Source organism: Urocampus carinirostris, chromosome 10, assembly GCF_059441175.1.
Source record: "Urocampus carinirostris isolate Australia breed hairy pipefish chromosome 10, RoL_Ucar_1.0, whole genome shotgun sequence".
In the NCBI taxonomy this organism is placed as follows: Eukaryota; Metazoa; Chordata; class Actinopteri; order Syngnathiformes; family Syngnathidae; genus Urocampus; species Urocampus carinirostris.
In genome coordinates, this window is record NC_142358.1 from 35,283,802 (window position 1) to 35,297,321 (window position 13,520).

Sequence of the window (13,520 nt, forward strand, 5' to 3'; positions counted from 1 at the left end):
AAAGTCGGAAAATCTGGAAATGTATTCAATACTGTCACGCTTGCCATGGCGCCCAATTGACCCCGCCCGTGTGGCACCAGCTGCAGCTTGTTGACTGATTGGCTCCCTGTCAGTATTTAAACTCTGTCCTGTCAGTCCCCTTTTGTCGGTCCTTCTGCGAATCTGTTTCTACACAGCAAGCCCTTTTTCGCCTCTCCCATTTTTTGCTCCTGTTTGTTTCCCGCTACGATCTCTTTTGATCTCAACCAAGTCTGTTCTCCTGTCCCAAATAACGATCTGTTTTTGATCTCGACCACGTCTACTCTCGTCTCCTGGCTTTCGACTTGTTTCCGATCCTGACCACGTTTTTGCTTTTCTATCCCAGCTACTGACCCGTTTTGTCCGGTCCCGACACTGCCATCGCTCGCCACGGAAGTCCCACTTCCGCGTTCAGAGCGACCTGCTTCCCGCGTCCAGCAATCCCGTCCCTTTCTTCTAATGAAACTTGAGAAACGTTACGCGAGTGGGTCCTGTTTCCGTTCTGGTCCTGAAAAATACAATTATGCAACCTTTCAAACCCAAACGTTCTACCTGTATTTTATACATTTTCTGATCATTTCAAATTGTGTTCGCCTTATGATAATTTTTGTATGAAAAAAAAACATTTTTTGTTAAACTGATCTCATTATGCTAATTTCGGATGTAATCCAGATTGTCTCTGTCACTGTTAGCAGACAACAATGTCAATGTCGTTGCGGTACGTTAGCAAATGTTATCCCCAATCAAGCATTTATTTTTGCGTGTATTGTTTACACAAATTACATTGTCTGTCTTGTTAAAAGTAAATAGGTGCCGAGCTGTGTTTGTCAGGTTTATTATCGCTCGATTACAATCATTAAAAAGGGTAACAATTGGCTCAAGTTAAAAGGGATGTGTATTGTCTGAATGTGAGGGTTAGCTACTCAATGTATTAAAAACAAAAATAAGTCAAAGAACAAGTTAAAGAACATTGTAAAAAAAGTACGAAATAATAAATAGATGATAGTAAATGGTATTTCAGTTGCAATGGCTGCATTTATCTAAAACCTGACACAATTATTTGTGTTTTTTTTTTTTTAATGGACAAGAAAACACTTCATTTTTCTTCTTAGCAGAGAGGGGCCCAGCTCCTATTTTTAAACATACTTCTCGACCATCTTGATGGGCACACACCACTTGTCAATCATGGTTTCCCCTTGACAGGCTGATATGTCACTCGGGATGTAACTTGCAACAGTCACTAAAGTAAAACGCCGACTTATCTTTCTTTTCGTGTCTCTGTACGTTATCGGTAGCATACTCGCTGCTGTGCGCTGCTGAGATAGCGAGTAATACTGCCAGGGTTTAGACTATATGATGGATTGACTGATTAAATCCCTGGAAAATCTCATTCTGGTGGGGAGGTTCAACGTTCTACTATTTATAGATTTTGCCATATAATCTTTCAAAGTTTGAGAACTGAATTAAGGATTATAACAGAGAGCTTTAGTGAACCAAGTTTAAGAATAATTTAGCATTAAATTAGCATAAGCTAAATACAACTGGCGGCATGGCGGTTGAGTGGTTAGCGCATCTGCGGCACAGTTCTGAGGTCATGGGTTCAAATACAGTGTATACCAGCCTTCTTGTGCAGGGTTTGCATGCTCTCCCCGCACTGTTGTGGGTTTCTTTCAGGCACTCTGGTTTTCTCAAACATTCCAAAGACATGCGTGTCAGGTTATTTGGCCGGTCCAAATTGTCCCTAGATGTGAATGAGCGAGTGTAGTGTACGGTTGTATGTCTCATTGTGCCCTGAGACTGTCTGGCAACCAGTTCAAGAGGTCCCCTGCCCGCTGCCCAAAGATAAATACAACTAGAAATTGATTATGTATTGTTTTTTACTTACATATGACTTGTGTCTTTCGTTCCCAAAACACATGTGGCATTTTAGAATGATAAAAAAATTCAGTTCCTTGAGGATTAGACACGTCTCCGTCTAAATCGTGCTATCGGATCCTATCAGATCCAGATGTGATTCAATCCCCAGTCAAAAGCAGACGATGACAATTTCTGATATTCGGACACATTCCTTTCCGGACTTGGGGATTATTTGGAATGACTGGGAGGACAACAGCTTTCATAAAATGATTGTCACAGAGCATTTTTAGCTAATGTTTGGAATGTTGAAATTTCATGCAAGCAAAAACGTAGGACTAGGGTAACAAACAGTCATGATACAGTAAAAAAGGAAACAGTTTATACATTAGTGTGCGATATGTTGTCTTGTCCAAAGTTTGGCATCTGACTTAAAACACACTGATAAACAGGGTTGAATAGGGTTACTTTAATATTGCTAAGAAATGACTGTTACTTAAAAAAACTTGAAAAAGTAATTCAGTTCCCTCCCAGATGACTGACATCCAAACAAGTGTGTTACTCTAAAAGTAATAATCTAGTTACAAATTACTGTAATGCAACGCAAACTTTTTCTTCTTTTTTCCGTGTGTTTTTTCTACTTTTTTTTTAATTCCTTTAAAAAAAAATCTCATTGTGTTTATTTTTTGTTACTTTTTTCTTTTTGTTCTCTATTTACTTTTTTCCTACATTTCTTTCTTTTCTTTTTTTCTGGCTTTTTTTCTAAATTTTTCCTTCTTTTTTCTTCTTCCTTTTGTTTATTTTTTTCTCAGCTTTTCACTACTTTTTAGGTATTTTTTAATTTTTTGTTCAATTCCCCCTTCCTTTAAGTCATTTTTTGCATACTTTTACATAATATTTGGTCATGTTGGGATTAAAGAAGCAAAAACAACCTGAAGAGCCGTTTAGGACCCGAAAGTGCCGGTTCCTTTTAGTGAGCCGAGCCGAAGAAGCCGGTTCTCGACAAACTCTACTAACTTTACTCGACTTCGTTCTACTTCGACTCGACTTCAAAATACTGCATTTAGGACACAACGTCGGGGGAACCCGTGTATTTTTACCTTCATGCACTGTAACTCTGACTTAAGTCGCTTCTTAATTAGTAATTTTGAGCCCTCATTTTTGTGCGCTGGCTAGATTTTCTTGTGTGCTGAGAATATGCGAGCAGTGCACAATTGCAATTGCGCACGTGAGCAGCTTAGAGAGAACACTGGTCCCAACACTGGTCAGTAATGGCTTTTGTTTCCTTTACTAAACTTCCATTGCTCCTATTTCTGAGTAAGTAGTGACTCCCTTCAACTTGACTCGTCCCGGCTTCTATTAAGTCTTCAGACAGAAGACAAACAATACACAACCGAATTTTTACCAATCAGAAAACTGAACACATGTAAGCAAATGGGCATTTGTTTGCACTGCGAGCATGATTGAAGTCATCTAACATCAACAGGAAGCAACAGTAGCTACAGGGGTTGTTTAGTCAAAGTACTTAGGATGCCAGACTGTGATATGACACATAACTGCGTGTAATTAGCGTTTAGAATAAGCTCCCCCAGAGAATGAATATTCCACATCAGAAGTTTCTGTGTAATTAAAAAGTTGGTCCCGATGTACCGAATGATATCGTTGTCATCTCGCAACAACAGACTCCCATTTCAGAGACTCTTGGCCCGAAGAGTGTCGAGAAGATTGATGCAATTCTCATGTGTTGACAGGAAGGGTTTGGAGGTGCACATCTGCTAGCCAGCCTAACAAGCACACCAACTTCCTTGCTATAGTTTGTTTGTGTGTATACTTTTAAACATTCCAAATGGTTCCGAAATTAGCCTAGTGTTAACCATACCAAAAATCCCAAGCAAGATCTGTAAGGGTGCTTAAATTCCTTGAACATTTTGAACTTAAACATTGTGTTTTCAAGGATTGAAAAGTGTTTGAATTTGTGGTAATGTGCTTGTAAACGCTTGGAATTGTTGCTATCTTTCTCAACAAATCTGCTTAAAAATTGTCACAAGCCAGAAACTGAGATAGGATCCAGTAGCGTTTGTTTACTCAATTTTATTGATAAAGAGAGCAGTGCTTGCTTCCACGATCCAATGATCGACGGACCCGAGTAGCAGGTGGCAGGAACGCGGTAGTGGCACTTCCGTGTCGAGCGAGGATAATCGTAGGCAGCAGGAATACTGGTTGATAACCAGGACGGGAGAACAAGGGCGATAACGAGTCCGGAAAATAGGTCGGCAACAGGTATCAGGCAGGAGAAAACAGGGCAGAAAAATGTCGAAGGTTTGCCTGGCTGGGAGAATAGGTTCGCAAACGGTCTGACCAATTGGGCAGTCGCAGGTGCCCTGAATCAGCAATCATGACAAAAATAACACCAACACATTGCCGTTGGATTTCTTCCTCCCTGGTGATTAACAGCAGCTGACATTAGTTTGTATGGTATTGTCTTATGAAGCGTCATCGCCCCTTACGGTTTGCGTGCAAGAGGACAGGTGCAGGCTACACATTAACGGGGAACTATGAAATGTGTATTAGTGCAAGGATTACAAATCATTTTATGGACATTTATTATGAGCTCATTCACACCTAGGGACAATTTGGACTGGCACGGGGAGAACATGCAAACTCCGCACAGGAAGGTTGGTAGCTGGATTTGAACCCACGACCTCAGGACTGTGCGCACACGCGCTAACCACTGCACCGCCGTGCTGCCCTGCGATCTACTCATGATCTACAAATCACATCTCTTGATCAATGAACACGCAAGGTTAAAATTGCATATGTAAATTGAAGATATATTTGTGGATCTGCAAAATACATGATTCACAGCAGATTTATTCTTTTAATGGTAGTGGATACACTGAAAAATTCGGTTTGAAATTATTTACAAAGTGCTTAAAAATGTCCATAGAAAAGGTGTACGACACCGTCCAAATTTGGAGTACTTGAGTAAATGTCAATTTATTGTCACTATGGTATATCAACTATTTTAAAGGCATTGATGGCTATAAACAACAGGGCACTCTTTTACACGAACAAAGGGCTTGTGTCCCTACCAATAATGAGAAATCATTAGTTTGTCCCCACCATTATTAAGTGATCTCCACCCCTCCCAAAAAGATCAATAGTTGCTCCCTCATATCTTTCAGATGTATTTTTCCCCTATGTTCCGGTCCGGAGCCTTCGCTCTGAAAATGCCCGTCTACTAGTGATCCCAAGAGCCAAAAAGAAATCAGCAGGTTTGAGAGCGTTCTCCATTCTGGTCCCGGTGCTGTGGACTAAGTTTCGATCTGCAACCTCAGTGGAACTGTTTAACTCTAGGCTTAAAACACTCTTATATTCTATAGCATATGAATAAATTATATTTTATGTTGACAATATATGCGTGTTATTTATTAATTCAACATCCATTGCAGCCTGATTATCCTGGATGGGGGATTACCTCATGTTGAGGTTTTTGAGTTTTTCCTTGCCGTCATGTAGGTTTTAGATCAGGGGATGGTGTCATAATAGTCTGTGTTTTGCAATCATCTGTGGTCCGTGCAGCCCTTTGAGACTCTTTGTGATTAAGGGCTATACAAATAAACATGACTCGACTTGACTTCACCTAGCAGTGCAGAAATAATTCAATCACGTTCATCAAAAAAAGGATACATCAGGAAAAATTGCGGATCAAAACATGCAGAGTTGCCAGAAATGGAGATCTTTGAATGGTTTAAAGCCCAGAGACAAAATTGAAATGGAGTGTGTCGGCTAAGCTCTTAAGATTGCTCAAGCCAAGAAATATAAAAAAGGGTTTACTGCTTCTACAACTTGTCTTCTAGTATGTGGCCATTTTGGAGCAGTTTGTTATATGCAATGTAGGTTTTTATGCAAGCATATACAGATTTATCTTGTGGCAGTTGTCTCGGCGAGGATTTTACATTATGATTGTGTCCCCAACAATGCCAAGACCAAACCTATGCCCTGGCTATACACATCAAATATCGATCAAAGTAACCATCTGTCGATTCATTTTCCAAACCGTTTATCCTCACTAGGGTTGAAATACAACCGCCCACTTACACGTTTATACCTAGGGACCAGTTGGAGTCACCAATCAACCTGCCTTGCATGTTTTTGGAATGTGGGAGGAAATTGGAGAAAACCCGAACTGGCAAACTCCACACAGGGAGGCCAATAGCTGGAATTGAACCTGGGACTTCTGAACTGTGTGGCAAATGTGCTAACAAGTCCTCCACAGTGCCGCCCCAAGGTAACCATATTTTTAAGCAAAACATAGTTTTTCCACTGGCCATTATCTTCTAACATTATACTTAAATTTTATATTGCTACTTGTTGTTGTTGTTGTTGTTATTATTATTTTTTTTTTTTAATTATTATTATTATTATTATTATTATTATTATTATTATTATTATTATTATTATTATTATTATTATTATTATAAATACTAATACTATTATGATAATAATAATATATGCCATGTTTTATGTATTTTTCAATTTTTTTTGTGAATTTTACAAAAACAAGTTAAAAATTACACCAATAAAAATGTTTGAAAACTCTATTTGAATTAATTAAAACATTTAATACAAATTTTATAAAATAAAAAATGTAATATGAAAACATATAAGAATGAAAATTTGAAATCATTACAATGACACTGATATCCATTTTCACAAAATTGTATGCAGGTTTTTTTTGTATTGACTTAAAAATTAAACAAATAAAAATGTTTGAAATGTATTTAAAATAATTAAACATTAAATCAAAATGATACAAAAAACTATCATGTTGAAATATAAATATAAAAACATGAAACAAATCTGTGATATTATGATGAATATTTTAAATTAGCAACATCGAATGCAGTTTATTTTTTGTATTTTACACAAAAAAATCACCCAATAAATTCACAATTATTTTTTTCAAATAATTGAAATAGATTAGAACATTATTTTTGAATTATACAAAATAAAACAAATATAATACAAAAAATATAAAAATAATACGTTTATTTAAAATTTGCCAACATTATAAGCTTCAATATTTTACTTATTTTAATCATTATACCTTTACAAGAAGGTTTTTTTTCCTGCAGTAAATATTTTAAACAGATTATTGAGCTTTTTAGTAGTTACTGAATGATTTAAGCATACACATTCTGCCTTTCAGTCTGGCCTTTTTACTTAAGAACTAGTTTATTAGATGCCAAAATATTGAAGACAGACAATGTAAAATCATGGGGGGCTTGAAGGTTCTGCTAACTTTCCGTCTGAATCAAGCAATTAAAACAGATGTCTGTAACCAGGGGGTGTCTGTGGATTCTCAATTTAATAAATGAGACTCTCCCAAATGTCTTGGATACTCGTCCTTAAATATGAAACACAATCCTTAAATCTACAGTTCAAAGTCATTTTAATTCCAGCGACACGGTTAACAATTATATTGCTTGATGAGTCAACGTTTGCAATTTTACTGGTGGGACATGGGAATGAGAAGCATTGTGGGAAAGGAGAGTTACTAGAAATAGGTGTGACGAAAAAATATTTGGAAGTGAAAAATCTATTTGGTTTTAAGAATGCGTTTCTTTGAAGAATGGCGTACCTCACAACATCTCATTTCATCTCATTAGCCGTACCGCTTATCCTCATTAGGGTCACGGGGGGGCTGGAGCCCATCCCAGCCATCTCCGGGTAGTGGGCAGGGGACACCCTGAACTGGTTGCCAGCCAATCACAGAGCACACGGGGGCAGACAACTCACTTGCTCATTCACACCTGAAATGAATGTTTTTGGAATGTGGGAGGAAACCGGAGTGCCCGGAGGAAACCCACGCAAGCACGGGGAGAACATACAAACTCCGCACAGGAAGTCTGGAGCTGGATTTGAACCCACGCAGGAGGTTCCCATGACATGAACTGTGCCGCACAAGCGCTAACCACTGCGCCGCCGTGCTGCCCACCTCACAACATATTATATTAATTTGTTTTATCATGATGAAGCGCATGGAAGGTCACTTTTGCCTATGCTATATGGAGCTAGCTGAAGTAGCAGCCTGGCGTGCCTCATGAAATGAAATGAAATGAAATAAATCTTAAATGTGAATACTTGTGTCATTTTTAGGTATTATTTTCACGATTCCAATATATATTTTGAAATGAAATGAAATGATCTGCATTTATATAGCGCTTTTCAAGTCAATGAAGACTTCCCAAAGCGCTTTACAATGTGCTTGACATTTACCAATAGCGGCCATGCAGCCATGTAAGGCACAAAACCTGCTTATTCGGGGCATTAGGGGTTCAGTGTCTTACCCAAGGACACTTCGACATGTAACACGGAGGAGCCGGGAATCGAACCTGCGACCTCTCGATCCCAAGACGAGCGCTCTATTGCCGCCCCAATAATTGAAATCATCTTTTGGAACTTTTAGTACCAAATGCACTCCTAGTATCAGTACTTGATTTTAGTCAATTGAATACTTATCCTGTTATCGCACAAAACTAAATATTCAAAAATTAATCATTTTCAATGAACTGATTTAAAATGAAATTCCCCAAAAACATCACTGGCAAAAATATGACTATAATAGTGGATCAATTTTGCAAATTATGTCAGGATCTGGCACACTAAGTGGTCGCCAACTTGGGGGGAGTGGCTAGAGCGAGCCCACATGTGCCTAATTTGTCCAGCTCATTATATTGACTGCACCCGACAATATAAGTTGTCGGGTCTTCATCACGGCAGGTTTCTGTCCCGTTTCGGGACACTTTTTTTTGAGAGCACGAGTTTGTTTCTGTAATTTGTTACTTTGTTCCTGGGTTTTCTCATTAAACAATCCTTTTTGAGCGCGCCTGCTTCCCCGCGTTTAGGGTCCACCCACAAAACATAACAAATTCACAAGTCTGTCATAGCTGTTCAAATGGATCTTTATGAAATCCACGTCGTGAAATATTTCCATGAAATGACTGTGTTAGAACTCTTTGGAGTTAAGATGTGTGGACTTACATGGAGCAAGCGGCACTAAACATGAGAGAGGGTCATGTCTATTGCATTTGTTGGAGCCTGGGATACATTTTATCGTATATCTGATCGCTAAAAATCAAATACAATGGAATAAATCAAGCAGTACTAATGGGCTGCTTCTATTTTGACCTTCTGGTTAACTAGTCTATGAACAGCATCTGAACAGTAAGTTAATGGATGTTTCCACTCCATATATCGAAATAATCTTTGAATTAACTGTATTTCAAGCTACTTAGAGCAGGGGGTCTCCAAGTAACCCCTAAGAACAACAGAGTAGCCCGCAGACATGTTCTGAAAATAGCTCATCAGTAATGGGCCATTTTGATTTTCTTGTAAATTTCATTGTTAATTGATATGAAGTTATTGTGGTTGACTTAACTTCTAATATGTAAAGCCAGGTAATAACAGACCAACAACACGGTAATAACATAAGAAGTCATTTTGGAAACTATATCAAAATGGTAGCCCTTTACGCCAATCTTTAACAAAAAGTAGCTCTCATCGTAAAAAAAAAAAACGGTGACCCCTGTATTTGAGGGTCCTGGCAAATTTGTAAAATAAAACATAACAAAACAAAATAAAACATACTATGGGGTCTCGCAAACCTAACCATACCATACTGAATTGAATCGTTGTACTGCTCAATTGAAATGAATAAAATCATATTCAATAAATTGTAGCTGAATTGTTTTGCATGCATTTATTGAAAAATGTGACAAATTGAATTTATATTTGGCCAGGTATTGGGTTTTGATGTGTTATGTATTTATGTATTCATTGCTTTTCAACACAAGTTCTACTAGGGGACAGTAAAAAAATTACAACCAGAATTATCGGCCCAACTCTTGAATAGAATAGGATAGGATAGGATAGGATAAAATAGGATAGGATAGGATAGGATAGTATTTCATAGGAAAGCAAAAGATAGGATAGGATTGTATAGGCTATGATATGATAGGATAGGAGAGGATAGGATAGGATAGAATAGGATAGGACCGGAAAGAAAAAGATAGGATAGGATGGTATAGGCTATGACAGGATAGGATAGGATAGGATAGGATAGGATAGGATAACATAGGATAGGATAGGATAGGATAGTATTTCATAGGAAAGCAAAAGATAGGATAGGATTGTATAGGCTATGATAGGATAGGATAGGATAGGATAGGATAGGATAGAATAGGATAGGATCGGAAAGAAAAAGATAGGATAGGATGGTATAGGCTATGATAGGATAAGATAGGATAGGATAGGATAAGATAGGATGCAATAGGATAGGATAGGATACAATAGGATAGGATAGGATAGTCTTCATTGTCATTGATAACAACTTAGTGAATATTTTTGCAGTGCTATTCGACATAGAACCCCAGGATGAACACGTAATAAAGACTTAAAGAATAGAATTAGATTTAAATAAATGTCAGGATAAATACACAAACAAATTTAAAAGGTCATAGCAGTGCAATGAAAATAATCCCAAATAAGACGAGATATATTATGTGAATTCCCATTTTTCTACACAATATCCATTTTCCAATAGAACTGACAGGATATACATTTTTCACAGTTTTGCGCGCTTCTTTAGGGTGGTGATGGCCCTGAGGAATTAACAAACAAAAGGGACAAAAGCAGATTACATACCTGTAAACTCATGCGTTTTCATTGTATTTTATTGTAGTTTTCCACATTGTGTACGCCGTATAACAATTCCTATTCTGAGAAAAGAAGGATTTCGTAATGCACATTTCAGATTTAATCCATCCATCTTGCTGTGAGTGGATGCTGTGTTGTGTTCGTAGGGTTTATTATCACTTAATAAGGAGGATTTGCTATCAATAATAAGCGGTACTTGGTATGAGATCGAGAGACTGTTGATGATACGTAAGTACTTACTGTAAAATTAAATAAAAATCGATGCAACCTTAAGTAAACGTACACATACACAAAATGTCAGCATTTTTTAATGTTTTTACCTCTAGTAGTTTGTATTTGCAACCTGGACGAGCTGATGCCGGCGGTAGGCAGTCACGAGCACTGTACGAGCTCTAGCGGTCTCTTGTGGTAGCCTCCGGTACGGTTACTGAACTGGATTTTACTTCATATAGCGAGGTAGAATTTTGTTTGATAAAAACTTTTTTAACAAACGTGTCATCACCAGGACAGAAAACAGGGGGCAGAACCCACTCGCGTAACGTTACTCACAGTTCATTGGGGAGAAGAGAAATTACCGCACACTCGATCTGGGGATTGTTGGTTGCGGAAGTAGATTGCTCGGAATGAGGAAATGGTCAAAATCAAACAGATCGGGGCGAGAACAAAACAGGAGCAAAACACGGGCAAAAACGGAGATTCACAGGGCTTGGCAAAACAAGAGCAAAAACACAGGCAAAAATGGGGACTCACAGGGCTTGGCGAAACAAGCACAAAAACACTGACGCTCCGACACTAGGCGACTCACAAGACAGCGTTTGAGTAGTCAGGGAGCAATCTGTCAATGCGTTTCAGCTGGTGTCCATGGGTGGGGCAATTGGGCGCCGTGGCAACTTTGACAAAACAAGGCGCCACACGGCGGGGACCAATTGGGCGCAATAGCAACTGTGACAAAAAACACTGTATCATGGTTTTCATGGTGCAGCTTTTTTAAAAAAACATGTTGAGTTAGGGCTTCATCTACATGACTGTTGCTTTTGCATCCAGGAGGCGCTATCAGTGGTGAGTGAAGACCAGTCCTTATTTGAGCCTCCATACGCCGCGGCCGCCCCTCTCCCCAAGACAGACATGACGGCATCTGGCGCTCAGGACTACGGCCAGACTCACAAAATCAACCCATTACCTCCACAGCAGGAGTGGATCAACCAACCCGTGCGGGTCAACGTCAAGCGGGAATATGAGCATATGAACGGATCTCGGTAAGAAGCTCCGCTGGGCCATTTCAATTCAATTCCATTCAATTATTCAGTCCTGCTGAAGCTAATTCATGTTCCCACCAGGCATCCAATAGGGATACAATATTTGATTGTTTTCTTTACATTATATTATACACATAATTTCAGTGTGCATTGTTAACTGAAGCATCTAATAAAGAATACATAATAACTTGACGAAATCGTAATGTATCAGCTGGATCACTTTGCTCTGTGGAAAACTTAAATGGACATTGTAAACTATTTAGCACATGCTAGTGGTAAACAAAACTATTCGTTAAAAACATTGATCAAAATAATCCAGAAGTATTTGGTGGTCAAATATTTCACAGTGCCCCTTTAAGGTGTTATGATAAGTCAGTTTTGGCCACCTGTACAAATCGGGTTGTGGAAAGAAAAATCATAGTCCTGTGCATGGTGGACAATGCTATGTTAACTGTTGCAGACTGATTCAATGGTATTTAATACAGTGGAACCTCGGTTCTCGACCATAATCCGTTCCAGAATCCTGTTCGAAAACCGATTTGTTCGATCACCGAAATAATTTTTTCCATTAAAAACAATGTAAATTGTTTTAATCCGTTCCAAAACCCTTGAATGTTTCACGTAAACATAAAGCTAAGCCAGGCTAATCGTACGTTCGCGTTATTGTAATCTTCCGTACGAAAGATTACGCTAACATGAACGTGTGAAAATAAAAAAATCAGGTCGTTTACAAGTCATTTAGCACCCGGGTCTCCACAACAAGTGGTGAGTGGTTCATTGGAAAGGGGGCTCCGTTCCAACACCCTCAATGTTGGGCTCTGTTCCAACACCCTGAATGTTTAACGTAAACTTAAAGCTAACCCAGGCTAATCGTACGTTCACGTTAGCATGAACGTGTAGAAATAAAAAAAAAGGATAAAAATAATAATTATGAATAGGATTTCTTACCTTTGTGGTGGTCAGCAGAAGGCGCTCGCACACCTCCTTCATATTAGGCTATTATTTCTTTCTTAAATGCAATAGTTGTATGCACTACTTTTCTTTTTTCACCTGTAGCAACTTTGCTGCTTGCACTGACTTTCTTCGGAGGCATAATAAGGGGCTAAACCACCCGTACGCCGCTCAGCATCGCACCCTAGCGTACGCACTCACGCATTACCGGCGTTCGAACTCCGATTTTTTGACCGAACAGCGAAGCAAGAATTTCTTTGGTCGGACTCCAATTTGTTCAAACTGAGAGGCATTCGAAAACCGAGGTTCCACTGTACAAGAACACAAATACAGACGCTGCCCTACTTCCGAACGTGATCGTCTCTGGACGATCGTTCGTAAGGTGAATTTGTTCGTAAGTTGATTTAGTGCTATCTTTTGTATGTTGAAGGTTTATATAAGTATGTTTAATGCTTGTATAAGTAACCTGTATTGTTTTGTACTAAAAAATAAACATTTAATAAAACAATATGATCAATAAAGTTGAGTTTAAATTACTTTTGGAAGATGCGCTTCAAGAAAAAAAAAATGTTCCGGTTGTTTTCTCAACCGCATCAAGCTTTCTTAATCCACTTCGATTTCAAAAGAAACGGCTCGCCTCTTCTTTACACTTTACACCAACCATATTGAATGGATGCACGAGATATTAAACAATAAAATGTCAAAGTTCTTATCGCGCTG

At 38.6% G+C, this 13,520-nt stretch overlaps 1 protein-coding gene across 3 annotated transcripts in view; it reads left to right on the forward strand.

Moving 5' to 3' along the window:
• fli1 (Fli-1 proto-oncogene, ETS transcription factor) overlaps window positions 1–13,520 on the forward strand; it is a 73,634-nt gene that overhangs the window by 10,757 nt on the left and 49,357 nt on the right. For all 3 annotated transcript variants that reach the window (XM_088346141.1, XM_088346142.1, XM_088346143.1), the window contains exon 2: window positions 11,638–11,849. In XM_088346141.1, the coding sequence (XP_088202267.1) occupies window positions 11,638–11,849 (212 nt within the window). The remainder of the gene's footprint in view (window positions 1–11,637; window positions 11,850–13,520) is intronic.